The 24,689-nt window shown below is 41.5% G+C and overlaps 1 protein-coding gene across 1 annotated transcript in view; it reads left to right on the top strand.

Moving 5' to 3' along the window:
• LOC105522393 (chromosome unknown open reading frame, human C4orf51) overlaps positions 1-23,913 on the top strand; it is a 41,357-nt gene extending 17,444 nt beyond the window's left edge. Inside the window, exons 3-6 of the mRNA XM_011956913.1 lie at positions 18,801-18,859; positions 20,932-20,992; positions 21,344-21,417; positions 23,581-23,913. Of these exons, the coding sequence (XP_011812303.1) occupies positions 18,801-18,859; positions 20,932-20,992; positions 21,344-21,417; positions 23,581-23,688 (302 nt within the window). The 3' untranslated portion in view covers positions 23,689-23,913. The remainder of the gene's footprint in view (positions 1-18,800; positions 18,860-20,931; positions 20,993-21,343; positions 21,418-23,580) is intronic.
• Positions 23,914-24,689: the final 776 nt, after the last annotated feature.

Here is a 24,689-nt window from a genome sequence, read left to right as displayed (position 1 = left end):
CCTGACAGGATTTGGAGGAAAGTTGCTCAGAAAAGGAGATTAGCACAGAGTAAGCAGCTCTTGAACCCAAAAGGGAAATGTATAATTTTACTTGCCACCTCCAAAGTTGCCCTCAACTTTGTCCTGTTGATGACAGTGTCTGATTTGGAAGCCAGTCAGAGCAGACAGCCCCTTCAGCTCAAGGCCATCAGGAGTTGGGATTCTGTCCCATGGGTGGTTTGGCCCTCAGAGCAGTCTCATTTCCAGTGGCTGACCTTTTGGCAAAAGGGGCAAGCCATGCACATAGCTTTTATCCCACTGGGGCAGTGCCTTCCAGTGCCCTGGCTTCCTGCACCAAAGGTAGTTACCTGGAGAAGTGTCCTTAGGGCAACCTGGAGGGGGCTAGTGGGCTTGCAGAGCAGCCGATACCTCCTTTCTCTTTGTTTCTCCTTTTTCTTGGCTCTGTCCTCCTTACTCTGCTCTCAGTTATGAAAGACTGAAGAGGCTAATCTGAAGACCTCCTTCACAGGGGCACTAGGTTCCAAGGCTGACTTTTGTTATTTCCTCCCCTTTCATTTTTAAGCCAAATAGTATTATGAAGGAAAACTGGTTTCTTATTTTAAGGTTTGGGGGAATTTTTCCGTTTTGGGAGATACATCCAAGGGGCAGTTCTTGTGATATCGAGACAAGATTACCTGAATGTGAAGAGAGAACAGAGGAGAAAAAAGTAAAAACAAAGTGTCCCATTTTACTTTCCTGTTATCCTGTATGGGACATCCCCCATTCGTCCTTAGGGTTCCAGAATGAACCAGTCTTACCATGTACCCTTTGCCTTGGTCCCATCTCATCACAAGTGTGCACTTGAGAACAGAGGAGATACTGAAGTGAACAGTGGTCTCCTTGTTTATCCTTGGGGTTCCAGAATGAACCAGTCTTACCATGTACCCCTAACCTTGCCTTCGTCTCTGTTCTAATGCTAATCTGTTAGTCTGGGACCAAGTTTTATCTCTGTCCTATGGGTCTCTTGTGCCTACGGTCTTGGGCTGGCCTATATCCTTGTCTCCATGACCCCATAGTGACTCTCACTTGGAGCATTTTAGCAACAAAATCATTATCTTTTCTTAGATTCCCATTTTACATGTTTTTTAAGTAGAAAAGAGGCCTGCTTTTCAGCTAACTGCCTCAAGGGGGCTGGACTTCCCTTCCTTTGAATATGACATTGAAGGCCTTGATGCATGTTGAGAAGAGCATGGAACTAATTAGAGAAATGGAGGCTACAGGAAGAAGTGGGAGGATGTGAGAGGAATACTCATGGGAAGCCTTCATATGCTCACAAAAACAGCAACCCTTGGATTCTAGAGGGAAATGTTTATTTGCCCTCTTGACATAAAGTAGTAACCTCCAGAGAATGTGGGGCTTGGGGCTTGGAGTAAGAACTCACAAATGGCAAGGGAAGAACTTTGCCTCCTTCCCGAGGGATTCTAACTCAAAAAAAGGCAAGTATGTGGGACTTTTAAAGGGCCACAGAGTGAGGCCCTATGCAGGTGGACAAACTGCCTCAAAAGCCACTGAAAAACTTGCCCCTAGAGAGTAACAGGAACAAAAAGCATATGGCAAGTCATAAGTTGCTGGCAGAGCCAGGGTTCCAATTAGTTTGTCTGTCCCCACAATGTGCCAAGAGACAGGGGAAGGGTTGGAAGTCATCCAAGTCGGTAGGGTAAAAACAAGTATAAATCTCGGGGGATACCTGCAAGGAAGCCCATGTCTTTGTTGCCATGTAAATGCAGCCTGCAAGAACATTAATTACAGGGAGTATGTGTTTAAGAAGTCACGTGGCATGCAAAAGTGAAAACAAAGAGGCGGACTTGCCCCCGAGGCAGACAGTCTGGCAGGTGTGCAAGGCCATTTCAGAAAACACACAGAGAAAACGGGAGAATAGGCAGCATAGGTTTTTTTGGGAAAGAGGTAATTTTAGTTGAAAAAGCAGAAGAAACCCCAAGCATTGTATGGGTTTGGGCTTTAGTCCTACCATTCTCATGAGCTCCCTGTTTAGGAGCGCCATTAGTGCCTCAGTTCTACTTGATGTGGGCTTCAAGGTCTTTCCCTCCGCCACAAGCCACCTGCCAGGGTGAGCTGAGAGATCAGCCAGGAGGAGCATAGCCACTTGTGGCTGAGAGGAATCATTCTGGGGGTTGGTTTGTAAGCAGGAGAGTAAAAGGGGAGAACAAAACCATGTACAGAGGTTGAATGCCTTCAGCTGAAGAAGGCAAGGTGTAGAAGTCTCTTACGACTAGGGAACATATCTGAGTCATGCAGTACCAAAGTATGTTAGCAGTGGAACGTAGTGGAAAGTATGTTAACAGCATAATGTATTTGAGTCATGGCACCGAAGTATGTTACCAACAGCGAATCCATACAGATCTGCAGCAGTCTCAATTTTTGCCTTCTCAAAAGAAAGAATTCAACTCAGGGGTATAAGGCAGAAGGAGAGACAGAGGCAAGTTTTAGAGCAGTAGTGAAAGTCTGTTAAAAGGCTTTAGAGCAGGAATGAAAAGAGGTAAAGTACACTTAGAAGAGGGCCAAGCAGGTGACTTGACAGATCAGATGTGCAGCTTGACATTTTGACTTGGGGTTTTTATATGTTGGTATGCTTCTGGGGTATTGTGTTCCTTCTCTCCTGATCCTTCCCTTGGGGTGGGCTGTCTGCATGTGCAGTGGCCTACTGACGCTTGGGAGGGGAGCATGCACAGTGTGTGTACTGGACTGTACACATGCTCACTTGAGGCATCCTTCCCTTACCAGTCAAATGTCCCTAGAAGGTCATATACCAATTAAACTCTGCCATTTAGACTCTTAATGTGCACTCTTGAGCCCACTTACCCATCTCCTGAAATCTTATCAGGAAGCTGCTGATTACCAGTTCCAGGAGTTTTGGTTTTTTGAGAGACTGTTTTTCCCTGGCATTGGTTGTGGCCAATTATTATTTTAGAGAGACAGTTAAGCCTATCTCTCTGATAGTTGCCTGACATTCCTGCTGTGTATGTGTGGTGGGGGGTGTGGGATGGGGTGGGGAGCCCTCTCCTGTTCTGCTCATGTCTAACTAGCTACCTACTGTGACAGTTTGATTTAATGTGTCATGGTTGAAGAAAGTAAAGATCACTTGGTGACCATTCAGAGGCAAAACTTATCTGAGGAATTTAGAAGTAATTAGATTTTCCTATTATCTAAAGCTGGCATCTGGTACCAGTCTTCTTTCCCCTAAATTTATAAGTAACTAGAAATTTTATACATCTCCAGAATGCATGCATGTCAAAACTCATTGTGCAACCCTTGCTGACATCAAGGCACCAAAATGTCTACGAATGTAATCATTTATCATAACCTACATGGCTAATATGGTCCAAATTTCCCTTAAAGCTTCTGCTTTAAGGTCCATAAATACCCCTAAGGAAAAATCCAGCACAATGCACTTAGTCTTCTCTTGTTGAGGTGCCCCACTGCACTCTCCTCCAGTGTTCTATCTAATAAAACTACTTTTCAAATCTATACCGTTGTTGGTAAATTATTCTTACTACCCTGCTGACCACTTTCCATTGCTGGAGCTCTAACACTTCACCCAACAATGGAAAAGTCACCTTTGGGTTGAATCTCTTTGGGAATTTTTGATCTTCATGCACTTGGCTGTCCATATCTCTCTCCAGGTTTGGGGTGTTTTCGTTCTTTAAATAAGTTTTCCACTTATTTCTGTCTTCTGGTACTTTCTTTCTCTTTTCCTTCTGGTAGTACCATAGTCTGTATATGTATGTTAGTTCTCTTGATAGTGTTCCACAAATCCCATGCCCTTTCCTCATTTCCTTTCATTCATTTTTTTCTTCTTTCTCCTCTGACTGGATAGTTTCAAATGATCTGCTTTGAGTTCATAGATTCTTTCTTTTGCTTGATCAAGTTAGCTGTTAATGCTCTCCATTGCATTTTTTATTTCATTTATTACATTCTTCAGCTCCCGAATTTTTAAAATAAATTTTATTTTGCTTGCTTAAGGTACAGGAACACCTTGTTTTATTGCATTTTGCTCTATTGTGCTTCACAGATAATTGCCTTTTTCTCACAAATTGAAAGTTTGTGGCAACCTTACATCAAGCAAATCTATTGCTGCCATTTTTCCAACAGTATGTATTCACTTCTTGTCTCTGTGTCACATTTTGATAATTCTCACAATATTTTAAGTTTTCATTATTATTGTGTCCATTATGGTAATCTGCAATTAGTGATGTTTGATGTTATTATTGTAATTGTTTTGAGACACCACAAACCACACTCATATAAGACAGCAAACGTAATTAATAAAATTTGACTGCTTTGCCAACCAGCCATTTCCCCATTTCTCTCCTCTCCTTGGGCCTCCCACTTCCCTAAGACACAACAATATTGAAATCAGGCCAATTAATAACCCTACAATGGCTTCTAATTGTTTGAGTGAAATGAAGAATCACGTATTTCTCACTTTAAATTAAAAGCTTAGTAAGGAGGGCATATTGAAAGCCAAGATAGATCAAAAGCTCAGCCTCTTGCACCAAACATTTAGCCAAATTGTGAATACAAAGAAAAAGTTCTTGAAGGAATTAACGGTGCTATTCCAGTGAACGCATAAATGATAAGAAAGCAAAACAGCCTTATTGCTAATATGGAGAAAGTTTTGGTTGTCTGAATAAAAGATCAAAGCAGCCACAACATTTTTGTAAGTCAAAGCCTAATCCAGAGAAAGGCCCTAACTCTCTTCAATTCTAGGAAGAATGAGAGAGGCAAAGAAGGTGCAGAAGAAAAATTTGAAGCTAGCAGTTGTTGTTGGTTCATGAGGTTTAAAGAAAGAAGCAATCTCCATCACATAAAAGTGCAAGGTGAAGTAGCAAGTGCTGATGTAGAAGCTGCAACAAGTTATCCAGAAGACATAGCTAAGGTAATTAATGAAGGTGGCTGTACCAAACAATATATTTTCCACGGAGACAAAACAGTCTTCTGTTGAAAGAAGATACCATCTAGAACTTTCATAGCTAGAGAGAAAAAATCAAAGCCTGGCTTCAGAACTTCAAAAGACAGGCTGACTCTCTTGTTAGGGGCTAATGCAGCTGATGACTTTAAGTTGAAGCCAAAACTATTTACTATTTTGAAAGTCCTAGGGCCCATAAGAATTACGCTAAATCCAGTCTACCTGTGTTCTGTCAATGGGACAACAAAGCCTGAATGACAGCACATCTATTTATGGCATGATTTCCTGAATATTTAAGCCCACTATTGAGACTTACCACTTGGAAAAAAAGATTCCTTTCAAAATATTACTGCCCACTGACAATGCATCCGGTCACTCAAGAGCTCTGATGGAGATGTACAAGGAGTTTAATGTTGGTTCCATGCCTGCTAACACAACATCCATTCTGTAGCCTATGGATAAGGGAGTAATTTCGACTTTCAAGTTTTATTATTTAAGAAATATGTTTCAAAGGCTATGGCCACCATAGATAATAATTCCTTTAATGAATCTGAGCAAAGTAAGTTGAAAATCTTCTGGAAAGGATTCACAAATCTAGATGCCATTAAGAATATTTGTCCTTAATAGAAGGAGGTCAAAATATGAAAATTAACGGGAGTTTGGAAGAAGTTGATTCCATCCCCTGTGGAGGACTCTAAGGGGTTTAAGACTTCAGTGGAGTTAAGTATGTGTAAGATGGGATAGAAGTAGCAAGAGAACTAGAAGTAGAGGTGGAGCCTAAGGATGTAACTGAATTGCTGCAATCTCATAATACAATTTTAATAGATGAGGAGTTGCTTCTCATGGATGATCAAAGAAACTGATTTCTTGAAATGGAATCTACTCCTGGTGAAGATGCCATGAACATTGTTTTAATGACAACAAATAATTTACAATATTGCATAAGCTGAATTGATAAAACAGCAACAGGGTTTGAGATGACTGATTCCAACTTTGAAAGTATTTTTAAATTAAGGTACGTCTATTTTATTTTTACTTTTTTATTTTTATTTTTGAGATGGAGTCTCACTCTGTTGCTGGAGTGCTGGAGCAACACAGTGCTGGGACTCCAGTCCCAGGCTGGAGATCAGTGGCGCAATCTCAGCTCACTGCAACCTCCGCCTCCTGGGTTCAAGTGATTCTCCTGGCTGAGGCTTCTGAGTAGCTGGGATTACAGGCACCTGCCACCACGCTTGGCAAATTTTTGTATTTTTAGTAGAGATGGGGTTTCATTATGTTGACTATGCTGGTCTCGAACTCCTGACCTCACGTAATCTGCCCACCTTGCCCTCCCAAAGTGCTGGGATTACAGGCATGAGCTACTGCACCTGGCTTATTTTATTTTTAGACACAATGCTATTGCACACCTAGTAGACTACAGCAGAGGGTAAACATAACTTCTATATGCACTGGGAAACAAAAAGTTCATGTGACCCACTTTATTGTGATGTTTTCTTTATTGAAACGAACTGGAACTGAACCCACCCTATCTCTAAAGTATGCCTTTATACAATATGATGCTATAGAGTACATATATAGTAAACAGGTTACCATAATGAAGCAAATTAAATATCCATCATCTCACATAATTACCCTTTTTTATGGCAAGAGCAGCTAAAATCTATTCATTGATTAATAGCATGAATCCAGGATCTCGTACAGTTTTATTACCTACAATCCTCACATGTTCATTAGATCTCTAGACTCCTTCTTCCTACATATCTGCCACTTTGTATCTTCTGACCTACATTCTGTTTGTTTTTTATTTCTGTTTGTTGAACTTCTCATTTGGTTCATGTGCTGTTTTCCTGATTTGATTAAGTTGTCTGTGTTCTCTTTGTGACTCACTGTGCTTTTTCATAACAATTATTTTAAATTTTCAGGAAATTTGTAGAGCTCCATTTTAGGGGAGTTGGTTACTGGAAAAATACAGTGTTTCTTGGGTGGTGACGTGTTTCCTTGACTTTTCATATTCCTCAAAGTCTTGAGTTACTGTCTTTGCATTTGGAGATACAGTTACCTCCTCCAGTCCTCACTGACTGGCTTCAGGGGAGAAACACCATCACAGTCAGCTCAGCAGGGTATTTGATGGCTCTCTCAGGCCTTTTCTATGGATGTGCCCATTCCACCCCTCTTGCTCCCTCTTTGGAGGGAATTCTTAAGATTGTATGGCTTCTGTCAGTCCTGCGGAGCCAGACCAGACACTGAGAGGCTCTTGCCTGTCTTCCCTAGAGCAGTGCCCTAAAATGCTCACGTTTGTGTGTTTTCTCCCAGTCTCATGGAGTTGGGTGGGCTGTCTGCACATGCCATCTGCAGAGGCTTGCACTTGCTGCCTCCAGGAACGCACATGGAGAACAGGCTACAGGGGAGGGGCTAGTGATGCATGTGGGGCATTGGGGGTACCCATGGGCCAGTTGGGGTGGTCTGCAGGTGAGGCATCCCAAGCAGCTCTTGGGTGGGTTTCTGATGGACTCCCTGAAGCAGTAATCGGGATCCATGGCCCTTTGTTGAGTTCCAAGTCCTGCTGGCTGTGAGTCTTTGCCTCTCTTCCCTGTTTGCAGCCTCCCACACCACTCAGCTGTGATAATTACCTCAGTATTTTCTGTGGGGTAAGAAAGAAGTGGGCCTCTTGGGCAGCGTCTCACACAGCTGGAGGAGCCAGGCGCTCACTCACTATTCTCTCACTTCTTCCCATGGGAGGAATCGTGGGCTGAGGAGCTCTCTCTTGGCACTGAGTTGTGCTACCTTGCAGAAGAGGTGTCACAGGTAAAGGGAAACTGCTCTTACCCTCTTCAATGCATCTATTCTTGGAGTTTTTACTCTACTAATGTACTGGAATTTATCCACTGGTCACCCAGGCTCCCACTATAGTACTGTCTTCCATGGGTGATTGTCAAAATCAATCCATCCATGGGGAAATGATGGTAGAAAACTCCTATTTTGCCATTTTACAGATATCACTCTCCTCTACTTTTAGATTCTTGATGATAGTCCCAATGGCTTCCATTTACCTGCTAAAGGGATGGTGGTCTTTAGCAGGAAAATGACCATGTTCCACGCTGGAATGGTTGCTCTTAAAAATGACAGTTCTTCCAAAGCAGACATTTTTCTCTTTCACAATAGTCCCAGTATGTAACTTCCCAGAATGTAACTTCCACCAGAGCTTGGAGCTCTAGGTGATATAATCTGAGCTTTACTGAGTACACCAAGGAACTAGGAAGAGAAACAAAAACTATCAACTAGTAAACTATATTTACTCATCTATAGCCACCTCCACCCTGTTTCAGTTAAATTAGGTTAACACTAGTTGCTATAGATAGCCCCCCCAATTTATCTATTATCAAAATTATCTATTACTTAGGGGGTTGATAGATAAACTTCCAAATTCCAGTTGCTTAACACAATAAAATATTTTTTTTTCTTTATCCAAATGCAAAGTTGGCTGTTCTGCAGGTAGACCTTTCTCATGGTTACTTGGGACACAGACTTCTTCCCTCTTGGGCTTCCACCAATCTCCAAAGCCCTAGAGCCCTTTGTCTCCATCTGGCAGGTGGGGGTGAAGGGGAGGGGAGACACACGTGTTCTTTCTCCACTTCAGCCTGGAAGTGACTTGCATCACTTATGCTCACATTCCAGTGTGATGCCAGAAAGCTCAGAAATGGATTCCTTGGCTGGGTAGCCACTTCCTAGCAACAACTGCTCACTATGGAAGGGAACAGCTGGCCACTCTGCCACACACTGATTTTGAGAAGAGAACACAATAGATTATTTTCCATATAATTTCCGTCTCTCAGGGTTGAATCTTTAAAGGTTTAACAAGACTAATGATTGTAATATCAAATTAGGATTTGTAGCAATTTATAAAATATTCAGGTAATACCCATTTGTGGTGGAATGTGTCTATGTGTGTGATGGGGGCTGCGCATGGTGGAAAAAATTATCCTTCAGCCTTATTGGGTTTTCCTAAATAATGGAGATAAAGGTTTTTGATGGTTGCCTTGGATGATCACTGTTCTGTTAGCTTTCCTAGTAAAATTTGACTTTATGAGCATAGTACATCTGAGGAGGGATTTATGTGTTCCTTTGTGGTTTGTTGAGGCAAGAGGAGAGGGCAGCTGACCATGTTTGCTATTGTTAAAATCAGGAGACTTTCTCTCCTCCCTTTGCAGTAAAGAACATAAAATTGAAACACACTATGCAGCTTGAAGACAAGTCTGAGCCTGTGTTTGGGAAATTAAACAGCCTGAACACATCATTCATAGTAAGTTAAGGTGACAGCACATCTGATCTGAGTAGCACAAAGTGCAATTCTATTACATTCATATTGTTTTTTGTGCCCTTCAGAATTTGCTAATCACCTGTGGCCTGCTAGACCTGCTGAGCAGTCCTGCAGTTGAGTGGGTGGTGGTATTTGAGGGGTGGTAACATGAGTAGCAAAAGCAGTAATCTACTACTCTACAGCATGTATTACTTTGCATTCCTATCTCCTCTCCAGTTATTATAGTAAAGCATCGGTAGGACGAAAGGTAGAAATGACATCGGTGAATATACTCATAATGACTGCTTATCAATTTACCCCTATTGCCTTTTTCATTCTTTGCAAGTGGTCATTTTCATTTAACTGATGCTGCCTCTCTTCATTAAGAGGTAACAGTACATCAAGGCAGAACTATTTAATTTACCCAAATGATAATATCTCCTTGCGCTTCTTTTCCATTTCCATGTCAAATTTTTGATTATCAACATTAATTTTGCTTGAAGTCAAGGATCAAATTGCCAGTGCAAGCCAATTACATAAATTTGCTTGTCACTAGTGGACTTTGGTCTGCTGGTTGTTCCTTTGTAACATCCATTCATAAATAGAAAAATTGCATGGGCTCTTCTTAAGTGTGATTCATGGTCATCATAGGAGAAAAGTTCTCAAATTCTTTTTCACATCTGCCTTTCAAAGAGTTCAGTTGTATTTCTGCCTACATTAAGTGCTTTTCCTTTTGCATGAATATTAATTTTCTTTCCAAGGGTTTGATTTGGCTGTGGCTTTTCTGACCTGATTCCCTTCTATATCATATGCTCAGCTCTCATATTCAAAGTAGGACAAAGCAATAGCTAATAAAAATCTAGTATTATAAAGCTGCAATACAACAAAATTTTAATTCAACTTTCTCTCCATTGTACTATGCTAATACAGATTCTAACATGTTTGTATTAAACTTCTGTCCAGCAGAAGCAACTTTATGAAGAGCATGTAGAATGCAAACCATGATACAGCTGGGCCAACACTCACTGGCTTTCCCTTTCCTTTCACTGTCCTACACCTGTACTGCTCTAGGGAGAGCTCAGCTGAACCTTGCAAAAGAGTGCACTGGTCTCTTTTATTCTTGCTGTTCCAGAAGATGTAACATGCACTAGGAGGAGGTGTTACATGGTATGACCACAGTAAAGTCCAGATATGAAAACGTGTAAGATATCCCTAGGATATTTCCTAAACACAGCAAACTTCAAGTCTCTGAATCAGCTACCTGGAACAAGGATGGCCGTGCCTAGGAGAATATTGACAAGAACCAAATAATATTCTAAGAGGGCAAAATGTGTGTGAGTTGTAATGTAATTTCAAGAGTATTTGTGTCCATTTTTAACATCCTTTCTCACCTACTCTTTCAATCCCACTTTTATTCTTTTGTAAAGCCTTCCCAAGCCTTTAAAGATATCAAAAAGCAGTAAGAACTCACTGAACTACCCATAAGTCATGTCTTGCCAACCCAATCTATTCTCCACAGAGGGACATCTTAATGCATAAACAAAATAATCTCACTTCTGTTTCCTGTTGCACTTAAAACAAAATCCTAATTTTTTGCCATGGCCTGGAAGGTCTTCCACGAATGTGACCTTTCCTATCTTTCCAGTCTATTTCACACCTTCTCCCACCTTTGCTCATTCTGTTCCAGTTATATTGTATTTGTTCAGCAACTTGAAACTGCTAAGCTATTTCCCACCTCAGGACCTTTACACATGCTGTAGTCTTTGCTGGAACACAATTATCCCAGTTCTGCTGAGCTGTATCCTTCAGGTCCTTCAATTCTGAACTTAAATGTCACCTCTTCAGAGAGGCCTTTCCTGGCTACCATGTTTAAAATAAGTTTTTCACATTCTCACCCTCTTCATCTCTATCTTGATGCCTGCTTTGCTTTCTATGTATTATGGTATTTGTTTACTTTCTTATTATCTCTTTCTCCTACTAGAACATAAGCTTTACAAGGGCAGGAACTTGTCTGTCTTGTGTTTGTATCCCCAGCACCTGGCACAGGGCATCACACAAGCGGGTTGTTTGTCAGTGTTTGTTGAACAATGGTTTTTATGGTCCTTCCATGGTTGGCTTTTTCCTTCCCACAGCGTACTTCTTTGTAGGGGCAGTTCTTTGTTTATAATTTGTCTTCCAAAAGGAAACTTACAAATGACTTTTAAAAAATTAAAATGTAGTGTATAGAAGCAACCTTTGAAAAACTGTGTTTCCAATGACAGCCTTTAGAATCCTATGTAGGAGCCCCTAGAATTGCAATACTTCAAAAATGAAGTGAATAACTAGCGCATGGCACTGTTCCACACAAACATGATTTTAGTTATATTCACTTCTCCACCCCTACCCAGGTTCCGTGACACGTTACAGGAGATACAGCCAGGCAAACCCCAAATCTGAAACTTATGAATGAGGAATATAAATAAGGGATGGCAAATGTGATTTGGCGGGAGAGGAAAAGAGGAGAGAGGGCAAATGACTGGCTGGTGGCTGTGGGAGGAGTTGGGGCCTGAGGCTGGGGAAGGACCTTCCATTTCTTAGCAGTGTGAGGGTCTTGTGGCTTCCAAGCTTGGTTGGTTTTGTTTTGATCATGCCTCAGAGGTGTGCCCCCTTGTTCTGTGGTTGGATCATTTCCAAAGCTTATTGATCCTGGAGGTTGGGGCCCCAGAATGAAGGTGGAAGCAGGTGGGTTAGGGCATGCCTGAATAGAGGGAGGCTTTTTCCATGGGTCTTCTGGTCTGTCTAAGAAAGGGACTCTACGCTGGCCCTGGGATGCGAACACAAAGGAGCAATGGGCATCTCCCCCAGCTTTCCCGGGAAAGACTCACAGCTCCCCAGCCAAGGCTTCCTCATACCCAGGCCAGCTTTTCCCAGCAGAGGAAACTTCCCTCTCCAAGGCCTCCTCTGTTCTGAAGCCCAGATATGGGGTCAACAGGAAGACTCTCACTTCTCACTTCTCCTCAGCTATACACGGAGATACCCAGGAGTGAAACCCACCCACCTACACTCCCCCAAAGGAACCCTAGGTCTTACTGTAAGACTCTCTTTCTGTGAGTGACTCCACACAATATTCCGCGGGCCGGCTGAGCTGTTGCTAGCTGAGGTGCTGCACTTTTTAACCCCACCACATATTCCCAGGGAGTGTTGTTGTTGCTCTTCCTCCAGCCATCTCCCCACATTGATTGCCTAGCAGAGACTGATTTTAGCACTTCCTTTCTGGTATAAGGCCTTACAGGTTATTCTGCTGAGTGGAGAAAAGGGCTCGAAGGGCTTTGGTGTGATTGTCTTCATAGTTTTCCCCTAGGGTCACCCTTATTTGCCTTCCATTTTCAACAAAGGAAAGATGCTCCTGTGGGACAATGGAGGGATCGGGGTCAGACAAGCAGGCTGCTCCCTCACCTAATCACTGCCCTCACCATCCTTCCCCATTTCCCTGTGGACTTCCATAGCCACCTCTGCACAAGGTTTGCAACAAAGGGAACTAGATGACCGAAAACAAGCCTCACTCACCACAGTGTGAGCTGTCATGGCAGAGGGAACTTTTAACTTCATGACTTAGATTGTTTTTTGGCTAATTTGTATGCCTTGCTGTGAGAAGTGAATGTATTTCTTTTAAACTACAGGAAGAAAAAAAGATAGCCAGGTGCGGTGGCTCACGCCTGTAATCCCAGCACTTTGCGAGGCCGAGGTGGGCAGATCACAAGGTCAGGAGTTCGAGACCAGCCTGGCCAATATGGTGAAACCCCGTCTCTACTAAAAATACAAAAATTAGCCGGGTGTGGTGGCAGGCGCCTGTAGTTTCAGGTACTCAGAAGGCTGAGGCCGGAGAATCGCTTGAACCTGGGAGATGGAGGTTGCAGTGAGCTGAGATCTCACCACTGCATTCCAGCCTGGGTGACAAAGCAAAACTCTGTCAAAAAAACAAAAAAACAAAAACAAAAAGAAATCACACTGGCCACCAATATGTCTAGGTAGAGTGATAAACACTCTGCCTATAATTGAGGGCCTCATCACACTAAACATGACAGCTACGCTGTGTGACTGCCAGCACACCCCAGAGAATCCCCGGATGGGCCTCTGGACTCAGAAAATATCAATGTCCCTTCCAGGTGGTAGGAATTTTGTTTTATCTTGCTCTCTCTATTTTAAATTGGAAAACAGACTAAGAAATGGTTAAATGTGTTTGCCAGAAAATATTCAAGTGTAAGGCAACAGTTTCCAAATTCCCTGCAGAGACTGGGCACAAGGGAACATTGGTAGCCAAGCCTGTTATTAAGAAGGTCACAAGATGCCATCTGTTACTGCGTGCACTTTACTGTTCAAGCATATCATCAACTAGGAGGTGGCTGCAATTGATTTTGCCTGTGAACTTAAAAGAAAGAGCTATGGTGGACACCATAGTGATTTTAGTAGGCTTATATGAACAAACCATGTGTCTGCCTATGAGACGGGTGGGAGTTACATGGGGAGAAAATAGGGAAAAGGTGAAGCATTATTTTTAGTTCTGTCCTTGGTTATAGCTCAAATGTAATTTGGGATGCTCCTCGGTGATTTTCCTTTTTCTTTTTTTGTGCCTTGTTGTAGCCGTTTACTAACTATGATAGAACTGCCTTCTTTATAATTACCAAGTTAAGGCAGATAAAAGGGGGAGGGCACGAATGAAAAGACAGATAAATGAACTGCCTTATTCTTTTGCTCCCAAAGAATAAAGGAATGAAAAATCCTTTTAAAGGATTTATAAAATCCACAAGAAAATTAAAATGACACAATCAATACCCACCTGCCCTCTCCTAGATTCATCAGTTGTTAATATTTTGCCACATTTCCTAACATTTGCTTTATCTAAATTTCTCTGTACTGATGCCTATATATACTTATTTGCTGGAATGTTGAGAGTAAAATTAAAATATCATAGCAGTATATCCTAAATACTTCTTCATGAGTCTCCTATGGATAAGAATGTTCTCTTACATAACCACAATATTATTATCACCCTCAAAAAAAGTTTGACATTGTCTTAAAGTCAGCTGATTAGAAAAAAAGAAATTTAACGTTGCTAGAATGATTTTTATCTAATATATAGAACATTGAATGACTTATTCTTAAAAATCTGTCAGGAAAGAGATTTGCTCTCTAATCTATCCCAATGGTTAACATATCTCTCTTTAAGACAATGATACCTTATATTTTTGAGACATTTTGAAAATTCTGATGAAAGCTCTGGGACCTATCTTCAGAAAAATATTCGTAAAGACTGTACCAGTTCAAGGCCTGTTAGGAACTGGGCCACACAGCAGGAGGTGTACAGTGGGGAGCAAGCAAAGTTTCATCTGCATTTCCGGCCACTCCCCATGGTTGGCATTACTGCCTGAGCTCCGCCTCCCATCAGATCAGTGGCAGCATGAGATTCTCATAGGAGCACAAACCCTATTGTGAATTGAGCATGCAAAGGATCTGGGCTACATGCTCCTTATGAGAATCTAATGCCTGATGATCTGTCACTGTCTCCCATCACCCCCAGATGAGACCATCTAATTGCCGGAGAACAAGCTAGGGCCCCCACTGATTCTACATTATGGTGAGTTGTATAATTATTTTATTATCTATTTCAGTGTAAGAATAATAGAAATAAAGTGATGTAAGAATAAAGAATAAATATAATGTGCTTGAATCATTCTGAAACCACCAACCCTGCACCTGCTCACCCACCTTCCATGTTTCCATTGTCTTCCCTGAAACTGGTTGCTGGTGCCAAAAAGAAGGGGGACTGCTGCATAAAGACACTTACACTGGCCAAGAATACACACATCTTGGCTGATTCTAGGTTGTATTGTTCACATTGAATCTAAATTCTCCTCCTTTGTGTACATACAATTTAAGGCCACAGTACTCGAAAAAGATGGAGAATGGTTTGTCTTTACCTTCTAACATTATGTTTTGTGTTCATGAACCTTCATTTCAAATGACAGGCAGGTGGGAGATCAAAGTATCCCCAACATATTAAAGGAAAGCAGAATCACAGATAAGGCTGGCAGTTGCACTCTGACAGACACCAGTAGGTGGACTAAATGATTAGAAGACCTGCAGGTATACTTCCAAACTTGAGCTTCTCTGATTCTGCAAGCCTAGACTTGCTTTCTTGATAATTTGCTTTTAAAAACTAAATACCTGTAACCAGGAATTACAGGAAATACAGGTATTTCCATCAGTGTTGGTACAACATTTAAGGACCTAATACCTAAAGATAGAATTTGTTGGTAATTACGAAGATACTTAGTTTTATCAACAACAAATTGCCTAATTCAGTTACAGTTCTAAGACTGGGAAGTGGGGGCAGGAAGGTAGATACATACTGGCAAATTAGGGTAACATTAAATGTCCTTAATTAAAAGGCCAACTGAAGCTGCCAAGGTCAAGCTGTACCTTGGGCTCTATTTTGTGAACTGTGACCTCGCAAAGAGAAGTCATTAGCTAACCGTACTCCAACATATGTGAGCTTAACGCTGAAGAGGAACACTGGTTCTTCTCCATATACTGACTAAAGAAAATGAGAGACATTTCTAGTTCAGTGAAAAAAATGACCAAGTTGGCCGAAATATAAGCACAAATGTATAAATACCTAACGCTATGGTCTAGCACAAATTCTAATGTCTGTTTTTTTCCCCATAATGCACCAAATGCCCTCAAAATTACTTTCTATAAAACTTTAATATTATAGAATCATATCACTTACTAATTAATGATTAGTATAATTCTTGAAAGGAAGGGTAACAAAAAGCTAGTTAAGCCTCTGGGAGGCCTGCGGGATTTATAAAAGTCTTACAGAGCTTTGAAAGGCTAAGAATTCACAGAGCATGGAACAATCAGCACTAATTGTGAAGGATAAACTTCTTATCCCTCTGCTTTTACTGTGGCTATGAAAAAGTGGGTTTTTCTTGAATTTAGCTAAGTAATTGTTAAGCTCTTTGACTCTGGCTTAAGATACCTTGCTTTTAAAAAGAAGTTTATCAGCGTAAAATAGCACACAAAACAATGAACATTTGCCACAGGCTAGTTCACTCTCTCGACTTATTTCTAATGCCAGATCCCACCATATTACATCAAGCAAGACAGCCTTTCAGCATTTTCCCCTGATTTTTAATAAAATCGCACAAGGTAACTCAGTATAATTCATCATTAAAAAATCAATCTGGGCACCATGGCTCATGCCTGTAATCCCAGCATTTTGGGAGGCTGAGATAGGAGGATTCTTTGAGCTCGGGTATTCGAGACCAGCCTGGGCAATAGAGCGAGAACTCATCTTTATGAAAAATGTTGAAAACTTAACTGAGTGTGGTGGCACGTTCCTGTAGTCCCAGCTTCTTGGGAGGCTGAGGCAGGAGGATCACTTGAACCTGGAAGTTGAAGGTTGCATTGAGCCATGATCATGCACTGCACTCCAGCCTGGGTGGCAGAGCAAGACTGTCTAAAAAAAAAAATAAAGAAAAAGAAAGAAAAGAAGAAAAGTGCAAGTGAAAAAGCACAATGACATTGCATGTTCTCACTCGTAAGTGGGAGCTAAGCTATGAGGATTGCAAAGGTATAAGAATAATGCAATCGACTTTGTGGACTCAGGGGAAAGGGTGGGAAGTGGGTGAGGGATAAAAGACTACACTTGAGTATAGTGTACACTGCTTGGGTGATGGGTGCACCCAAATCTCAGAAATCACCACTGAAGAACTTATTCGTGTAACCAAACACCACCTGTTCCCAAAAAACCTATTGAAATAAAAAAAATTAGAAAATTTTAAAGAAAGAAATAAAAACAAAAAACACCATAATGAGCTACTCCTTCACATCCATTAGGATGGCTATAAGTGCAAAGACAATAACAAATGTTGGGGAAGATGTGGAGAAACAGGAACCTTCATTCATTGCTGGTAGAAATATTAAAATACAGCCACTTTGGAAAACACCTTGGCAGTTTCTTTAAAAGTTAAACAGAAATTAATAGCAGAATTCAGCGATGCTACATACAGGTTTTTACCCACTAGAAATGAAAACACATGTCTACACAGACTTGCATGTGAATGCTCATGGCAGCATTATCCACAGCAGCCAAAACTGGAAACAGCCCTAATGTCTGTTACCTGGTGAATGAGTAACAAAGTCCAGTATATTCATACAATGGAATACTATTCAGCAATTTAAAAAAAAAAAGAACAAAATACTAAAACAGCTGTAACATGGATGAACCTCAAAACACTGTATTAAATTAAAGAAGTCAGACATAAAAGATCACAGAGTGTATGATTCCATTTATACGAAATGTCCGGTAAAGGTAAATCTATAGAGGAAGTAGATGAGTGGTTTTCTGGTGCTGGTGTTAAGAAAGGGGATTAACTACAAAAGAGCAAAAGGAATCTTATTGGGGTGACGAAAATACTCTGAAACCAGATTATGGTGATGATTGCATAACCTGGTAAGTTTACTTAATTCATTGAACTGTGTACTTAAATTTTGTCGATTTTAAGTTTTTAAGTGCTATATCAATAAAATTGTTTTAAAAAATACACCTGAGCTTCTTAAGACCTTAATAAAAATTTACAGCCTCAGAATTTCAGCAGTCTTGCTTCTCTCCAATTCTAAGAGTGTAAGCTGTGTATCTTAGGAGAATATTTCAGACACAAAAATGTTTATCTCTCCCAAAAGCTCCAGAAGAATTACTATGAATTTAACTTGTACGGTTTTGTCTTACCTGTTTGATGCTTACTTTTAAAAAGATATTATTCTTAATTGACACATAATAATTGTATATATTTCTGGAGAACAGTGTGGTATTTTAACACATGTATACAATGTGTAATGAGTGAGTCCAGGTAACTGGCATATTCATCACCTCAAACATTTATGATTTATTTGTGTTGGGAACATCCAAAATCCTTTCTTGTAGCTATTTGAAAATATGCAATTTTCCAGAGATATTTCAAATAAAAAAAGAAAATACACAATAAATTATTGGGATTTTTTTTGAGACAGAGTCTTGCTCTGTTGCCCAGGTTAGAGTGCAGTGTGCAATCATGGCTCACTGCATCCTCCACTTCCCAGGTTCAGGCAATCCTCCTGCCTTAGCCTCCCTAGTAGCTGGAACCCCAGGTGCCACCATCACACCCAGCTAATTTTTAAAAATTATTATTTGTAGAGACGGGGGTCTCCCTATGTTGCCTACGCTGGTCTCAAACTCCTGGCCTCAAGTGATTCTCCTGTCTTGGACTGCCAAAGTGCTGGGATTACAGCCATAAGCCATGGTGTCTGGCCATAAACTACTGTTAACTGTATTCCCTCTACAATGTTATAGAACACTAAAATTTATTCTTCTTATCTAGCTATAATTTTTTATCAGATGCTAAAGGGAAACAGATGATGTGTGTACAATTTGTGGTAGTAGCCTAATTGGAAGTGTAAGAAATTTTATTCTAACACTGCTTTTAATCCTGATTTTCCCTCTTCATGTTCATGCAGGACTATTCCCTGATATAACCAGGCCCTTTAAAAAGTCATTTGATGTCAAGCATGGAGTGGTAAGTCCAATGTTTCTCAGCGATCACTTACCTGTAGAGAGCTTAAATTATTGTACACTGCATATTATTCGTTAAAAAAACAAAAGGGGTTAAAATTTTAAAAAACAATATTCACCAAACATTTATTCCTGAGTGCTTATTTTGTGTGTAGCTTTCTATTAGGTGATAGGAACACAACAATAACCAAGGTTACAAATTGTGAACAACTGATGATACTGTGCTTTTATCATCATCACCAACTTTTCCTCTTTCCCATGCAGAGGAAAAATTATTATATACTGGCAGTTAAAAATAACTTTTCTCTGATTGTAAACATTCAAATAATACAGAGTAACACAGTAAAGATTATCTGAAATTCTTTCCCTTCCCCCAGGGACAATCACCATTTTCATTTCAGTGAACATCCTTATAAATGTCTCTCTATACTTATGTATACATAAGGATACATGCATACACACAGTCTATTGATGAGATCATACTGGACACTGTCCTCTGTAACCTGCTTTTATCCCTCAATATGTTCATGGACATCTTTCAGTGTTAATCAACATAATTATTTGTTGTCATTTTTAATGGATACATAATATTTTATTAACTGACTCCATTACAATTTAAAAATATGCCATAGGCCGGGCATGGTGGCTCAGGCCTGTAATCCCAGCACTTTGGGAGGCCGAGGCAGGTGGATCACTTGAGGTCAGGAGTTTGAGACCAGCCTGACCAACATAGTGAAACCCCATCTCTACTAAAAAAAAATACAAAATTAGTTGGGCATGATGGTACGTGCCTGTAATCCCAGATGCTTGGAAGGCTGAAGCAGGAAAGTTGCTCGAACCCGGGAGGTGGATGTTGTAGTGAACTGAGATCATGCCACTGCACTGCAGCCTGGGCAACAAGAGTGAAACTCTATCTCAAAAAAAAAAAAAAAAAAAATATATATATATATATGTATATACACATATGCCATATAAGGAGGCATTTAAGGTTTTCTAACTTATAACTACTGTAACCCATGCTGTGAGCAACAAAATTTGAATATACGTTTTTGCAGCTATAAAATCATCTCTTCAGGGTACGTTCGCATAAGAGGAATTCTTGGGTCAAAAGTACACTTATTTTACAAATGGCCAAACTGCCTTCCCGAAAATTGGCTTCGTGCCCCAGTAGTGCGTGAGAATGTCTGTTTTCCTATATCCTCTCTAACACTAGCTTTAAAATATAATCTTGATGTTTTCCAACTTGATAGATGAAGATAGTTCAATTTTCTTTTAATTTCATTTCTTTGATTATTAGTGAAGTCAAGCACCTCCTCCTATGTTTATTCATCATTCATAGTTCTTTCATGAATTGTAATTGATTCTCACTATTTGTGGTTATATTTTGTAAAATCACCATGAATACTGAATTAAGGAATACTGAACCATTGTTCCTAAAGGAAATATAAGGTTAGATTCCTGGGAGCCTCCAGTCACTACATCTTTGCCGACTGATCAATATATAATTTTGTTTTTACGTATGTTTCTGTTTAAAGACACTTAATATATGTTGTTAATTTATTAACATCGAACTCATGGCTAACAGCACTATAACTAATGCCAGAATGGAGCTTAATTAATTTACAAATACATTTTAGCAAGTAGGTGAATTTGCAAATACAAATTTGTGAATAATTATATTTGAATGATAATGATAGTATATTTCCTTTGTCCATTTTCCTACTAGGGTGTTTAGCTTTTTCTTATTGATTTGTATATGGTATTTTCATATTAGGATTGTACTCTGTTGTCTATATTTTACTGTTATTGTTTGTTATTACAGTGGTGGCTTTTTTTTGAGACAGGGTCTTGCTGTGTTGCCCGGGCTGGCCTTAAACTTCTGGACTTAAACAATCTTCTGTCTCAGCCTCCCGTGTGGCTGAAACTACACTGCACTCACAGTGGTGGCTTTTGACAGCAGTATCAGTGCTTTCTGAATGCAGGGGTGGGGAGGAGCAATGTTGGGAAAATGAATTTTATTAGATTTCTATTATTATGAAAGTGGTTGGTATTTATTTCTATCTCTTCTTTTTATAGGCACATCAAATTTGGGATTTTGGTGATTGTTTTTCAACACCTCCAAATTATGGAAAATACTGTAAGCCCCATCCTAAACTACTACTTTATATCCATTTTCTGGCCTTTATTTTAATAGTGGTCTTCATGTGATATTTCCACACCTTTTGCGTTTCTGCTTCCTTCCTCCTGGCACCCACATTGTTACATCATTTTATCTCTCCTAACAATACAAAAGGTAGGATGCAGAAATAAAAGGAGGGAGAAATGCAAGAGGCATTTGCCACTCATGCTGGTGGCAGAGGCAGGGGCTGCATATGTAAAGATTTGGATCTATTGATTTAAAACAATGTTTGGGAATGTCAGGAAATTTCAGTTATGGTAGACTTTGTTTATCACAAACACTCATACATTGGCTATCTCTTCACCCTAGGTGTAAGACCTAAAAAGCCAGCGCAGGAGGCCCTGATAAACTACAGTCGACGAGGGAAAGGTGTCCTAAAGCATGTAAGCATCTTTCTACTTGCCCTGCAACAGTGGATCTCTGGGGGAGAGTCAGAAAGTGGGGTTCTCAGTGTCTACATGGCAGCAGGTGGTGGCCTGTGTATGTTTAGCGTTGGTATAAAAGTATTCCCTAAGTTACAATCAGGCAAAAAGCGGAGCTGTTCTGATAAGATAAAGTCTTTCTTAAAGCATCATGAGTAGTTTCTTGGGTGGATCTCTCCACAGCTGTTTTGGAAACAAGCCCTTAAGAGGCTTACAGCAGTTGGAATTTCTATTATACTGTCCGAATTTTCACTGGTGAGTTGCTGGGTTCTGCCTGTTGTGAAGAAGGGAGTTCTCTGATAGTCCTGCCCTGCCGCGTATGCACCCTGGGTGCCCAGTGGCCGGAGTTTCCCTCCCCATGTGCCCGTCCTGCCAGCCATCATCTACCGTCCCTGCTTCCCCGAAATGACCCTCCAGACCAGGGATTCTCTCCTTCCTGATTAGACTTTCTCAAAACCCAGGGCTTTTAAACAGATTGTTAAAATGGGGTTCTTTTTATGTTTTAAATTTCTGGCAGAGACTCTTAGAGAGTAAGTTGAAAGAAAGAATAAAAACTGGTTTCTGCATACAAGTTACAACTATTTTTGCTATTCTATTACTTTATTAAGATTTCTGTTTAACTTAAAAAAAAACTCAGACTCATCCAAAGTAATTATGTTCATTATACCATGGGTTTGATATGCTCGTTATGTGTGTTAGGGAAAAAACAAACAAACAAACTCTGACCATTAAAGTAAAAAATGTTATACAAGTACTACCTAACAGTATCACAAGAACCACCAGTTATACATACATTTCACTTTGGAAATGCTGGTCTTTGGGCATTAACCAGCAAATCTGATACATTTCGCTAACGGGAGAGGGTTGAATGACCCACGCTGGTTCCCAGACGACTTGTCTATTTTAATGATGGTCTTCCAGAAATGGTGCAGTTTTTCTAGACTTTTCTGCTTAGGACCTGATAATGTTCCCAGGCAGCATTCCAAACATGGAAAGCCAGTGCGGTGGCAGACTGTGGAGGGAGTTGTTTGGGGGCGTTTGTAGCTGTGTGGTCCCCTGAAAGTTATATTGTGTGGTCAACCAGGGACATCCCTTCACTATAGGGTTGATGCCTGCTTCTAGGAAGGGTAGATGATTTCCTGAAAGTACACTTACTGAAAGCTGGCCTCTTGGGAGTTGCTTGGGAGAATCATTAACTATTGTTAAATAAATAAATCCCTCTTGCCTACATGGAATTGTACTGGTGCCAAGCAATTCCATTGCCAATCAGTGTCTGCAGCTGTTCTGGGGAACAGTTGCTTCTCTCTGTAAGGTTCTTCCCCAACCCCTCCCAGAAAGGGAATTCTCTATACTCAAAGTAGCCGCTTTTAAGTCAACCATTCCCAACAAATAAACGACATTACATCCTGCTCTTGTTTTTGTGGTGCAATAGCAGACTAAAAGTACATACACGTGCACACACACACCCCACACAATTAATATGGGGTGCATATTTGGAAAACCTTGGACCTAGAGTCCTGACCAAAAAAAATAAATCATGACTTTTTATTTATGAGACAAGGCAAATCTTAATATTTTTAAATATATATACTTTGAAGGAGAACAAGCACTGAGATATATAAATGCCCAATTTCCTGCATCAAAGCAATAAGTAGAGATTGAATGAAATTTTCAACGATCATTAACACTATTCTTAGTTTTGAAAGTACTTGCTTGCTGGGTAGTGCCTTTGGTAACCATTCTCTAAATATTTATATTCCTGTGTCCTATCTTGAAGAAGTTCCTGATGGAAACTGGAAAGCAGAGCATTCACGTCCAGGAATGTGGGGACTAGAGGAATTAGGGAAACCTGGAAAGAATCTTACCAGAGAAGCAGTGGGGGCCGGTTAGGGATTGCAAGAGTTCCTGCCCTTTTTCTCTCCCGCTTTATTAGTCTGGCCTTCCTGAGAGAGACACAATATATTAAACAGGAAGGTTAAAAGAGATGGAAGAAAATGCAGGATCAATCCCATCTCCTGCTCATGAATGATGTCTGGTTTGGAAGAGACCATTTAATTCCCAATTCTGTGGAAAAGTGACCTTTGCGGATGAGCGAGTGTTGACAACCAGGCCATTTTTCTCCAGCTTCATGGACGGTGCGATTCTGAAAGCAAGGTTGGCTCATCTGAGGATTCAGAAGCTGATCGATACTCTGATTACGGCTGGGGAGGACCCTCATCGCCATTTAACTGAGTTGGAAAACGAAGCCACAATGCTGGAGGCGTGGAGTTTGCTTAATAAACAACTTTGAGGTATGGGGCCCCCCCAACACCCCCCTGCCCAGGAACATCTGGACCCTGGCAAGCTAACTTTCTGGGACAATTCCATGGGCTTCATTTCTCAGTTTTTTCCCTTTTTAATTGGTGGTGAGAGACAAAACTTGTTATAATCTTTATTAAACTTTCCTTTTTAAATAAATACTTGGGACCACATTTATCCGCAGGAACCACAGAAATGGTGCTGCGGCCCCGACCGTCGTGGGCTCCGGCGTCACAGAGCCTGTCCCTCGTATCTGGGAACCCCAGGGAAGGGGGCAGGGGCGTGAGAAAGGTTCTTTGTATTCAGAGCGCTCACCCAGCAGAGCTGGAGCCTTCCACCGCCAGGTTTTCCTCCGCGCAAGGCGCCGCCGGGAAGCGAATTGGCTTCGACCGTCGGGGCGGGGTCGCGGCCCTCCCGCCCTGGCTCTCTCGGTAGGCTGCCCGCGTCCCCGGAGCCGCGCCCACGGCCCGCCCACCCGCCGCCTGCCCCTCCCCTCCCCCGTCCGCCTCTTCCCGCTCTTCCCGGCCCGCCTGAGCGGCCGCCTCCTGCTTCCTGCACGGCGGACCTCCTCTCCCCCACGATCCTCTGGCTGTCTCCACGATCCTCCTCCCCTAGCGTCCACCGGCCGCCTCCACCGCCTACGACCCTCCTCCTCTCTTCGCGACCCTCCTGCTGCTGATTCTCCCCGCTACCGCCCGCCTCGTCGCCCCCGCGGAGCGCGCGGGAGGAGGGACCGGGAGCGGCAGGGGCTGCGCGGTGACCCGGGGCGCGGGAAGGAGCCCGCTGCCGTCCAGGCCCGTAAAGGGCCCCGGCAGCCGCCGACTTCCGCGGAAAGGCAGAACGGTGTTTGGTTTACTGAAGTAGCCACCTCCTCCTACCCCCTCTTCCTCCCCAGTCCCCACTTTCTGCCCCCCACACCCCCTTCCATTTACTCC

Source organism: Colobus angolensis, unplaced genomic scaffold (assembly GCF_000951035.1).
Source record: "Colobus angolensis palliatus isolate OR3802 unplaced genomic scaffold, Cang.pa_1.0 Scaffold111, whole genome shotgun sequence".
NCBI lineage: Eukaryota > Metazoa > Chordata > Mammalia > Primates > Cercopithecidae > Colobus > Colobus angolensis.
The sequence above is the reverse complement of the archived record's forward strand: the minus strand, read 5'-3'. Positions and strand labels throughout refer to the sequence as shown.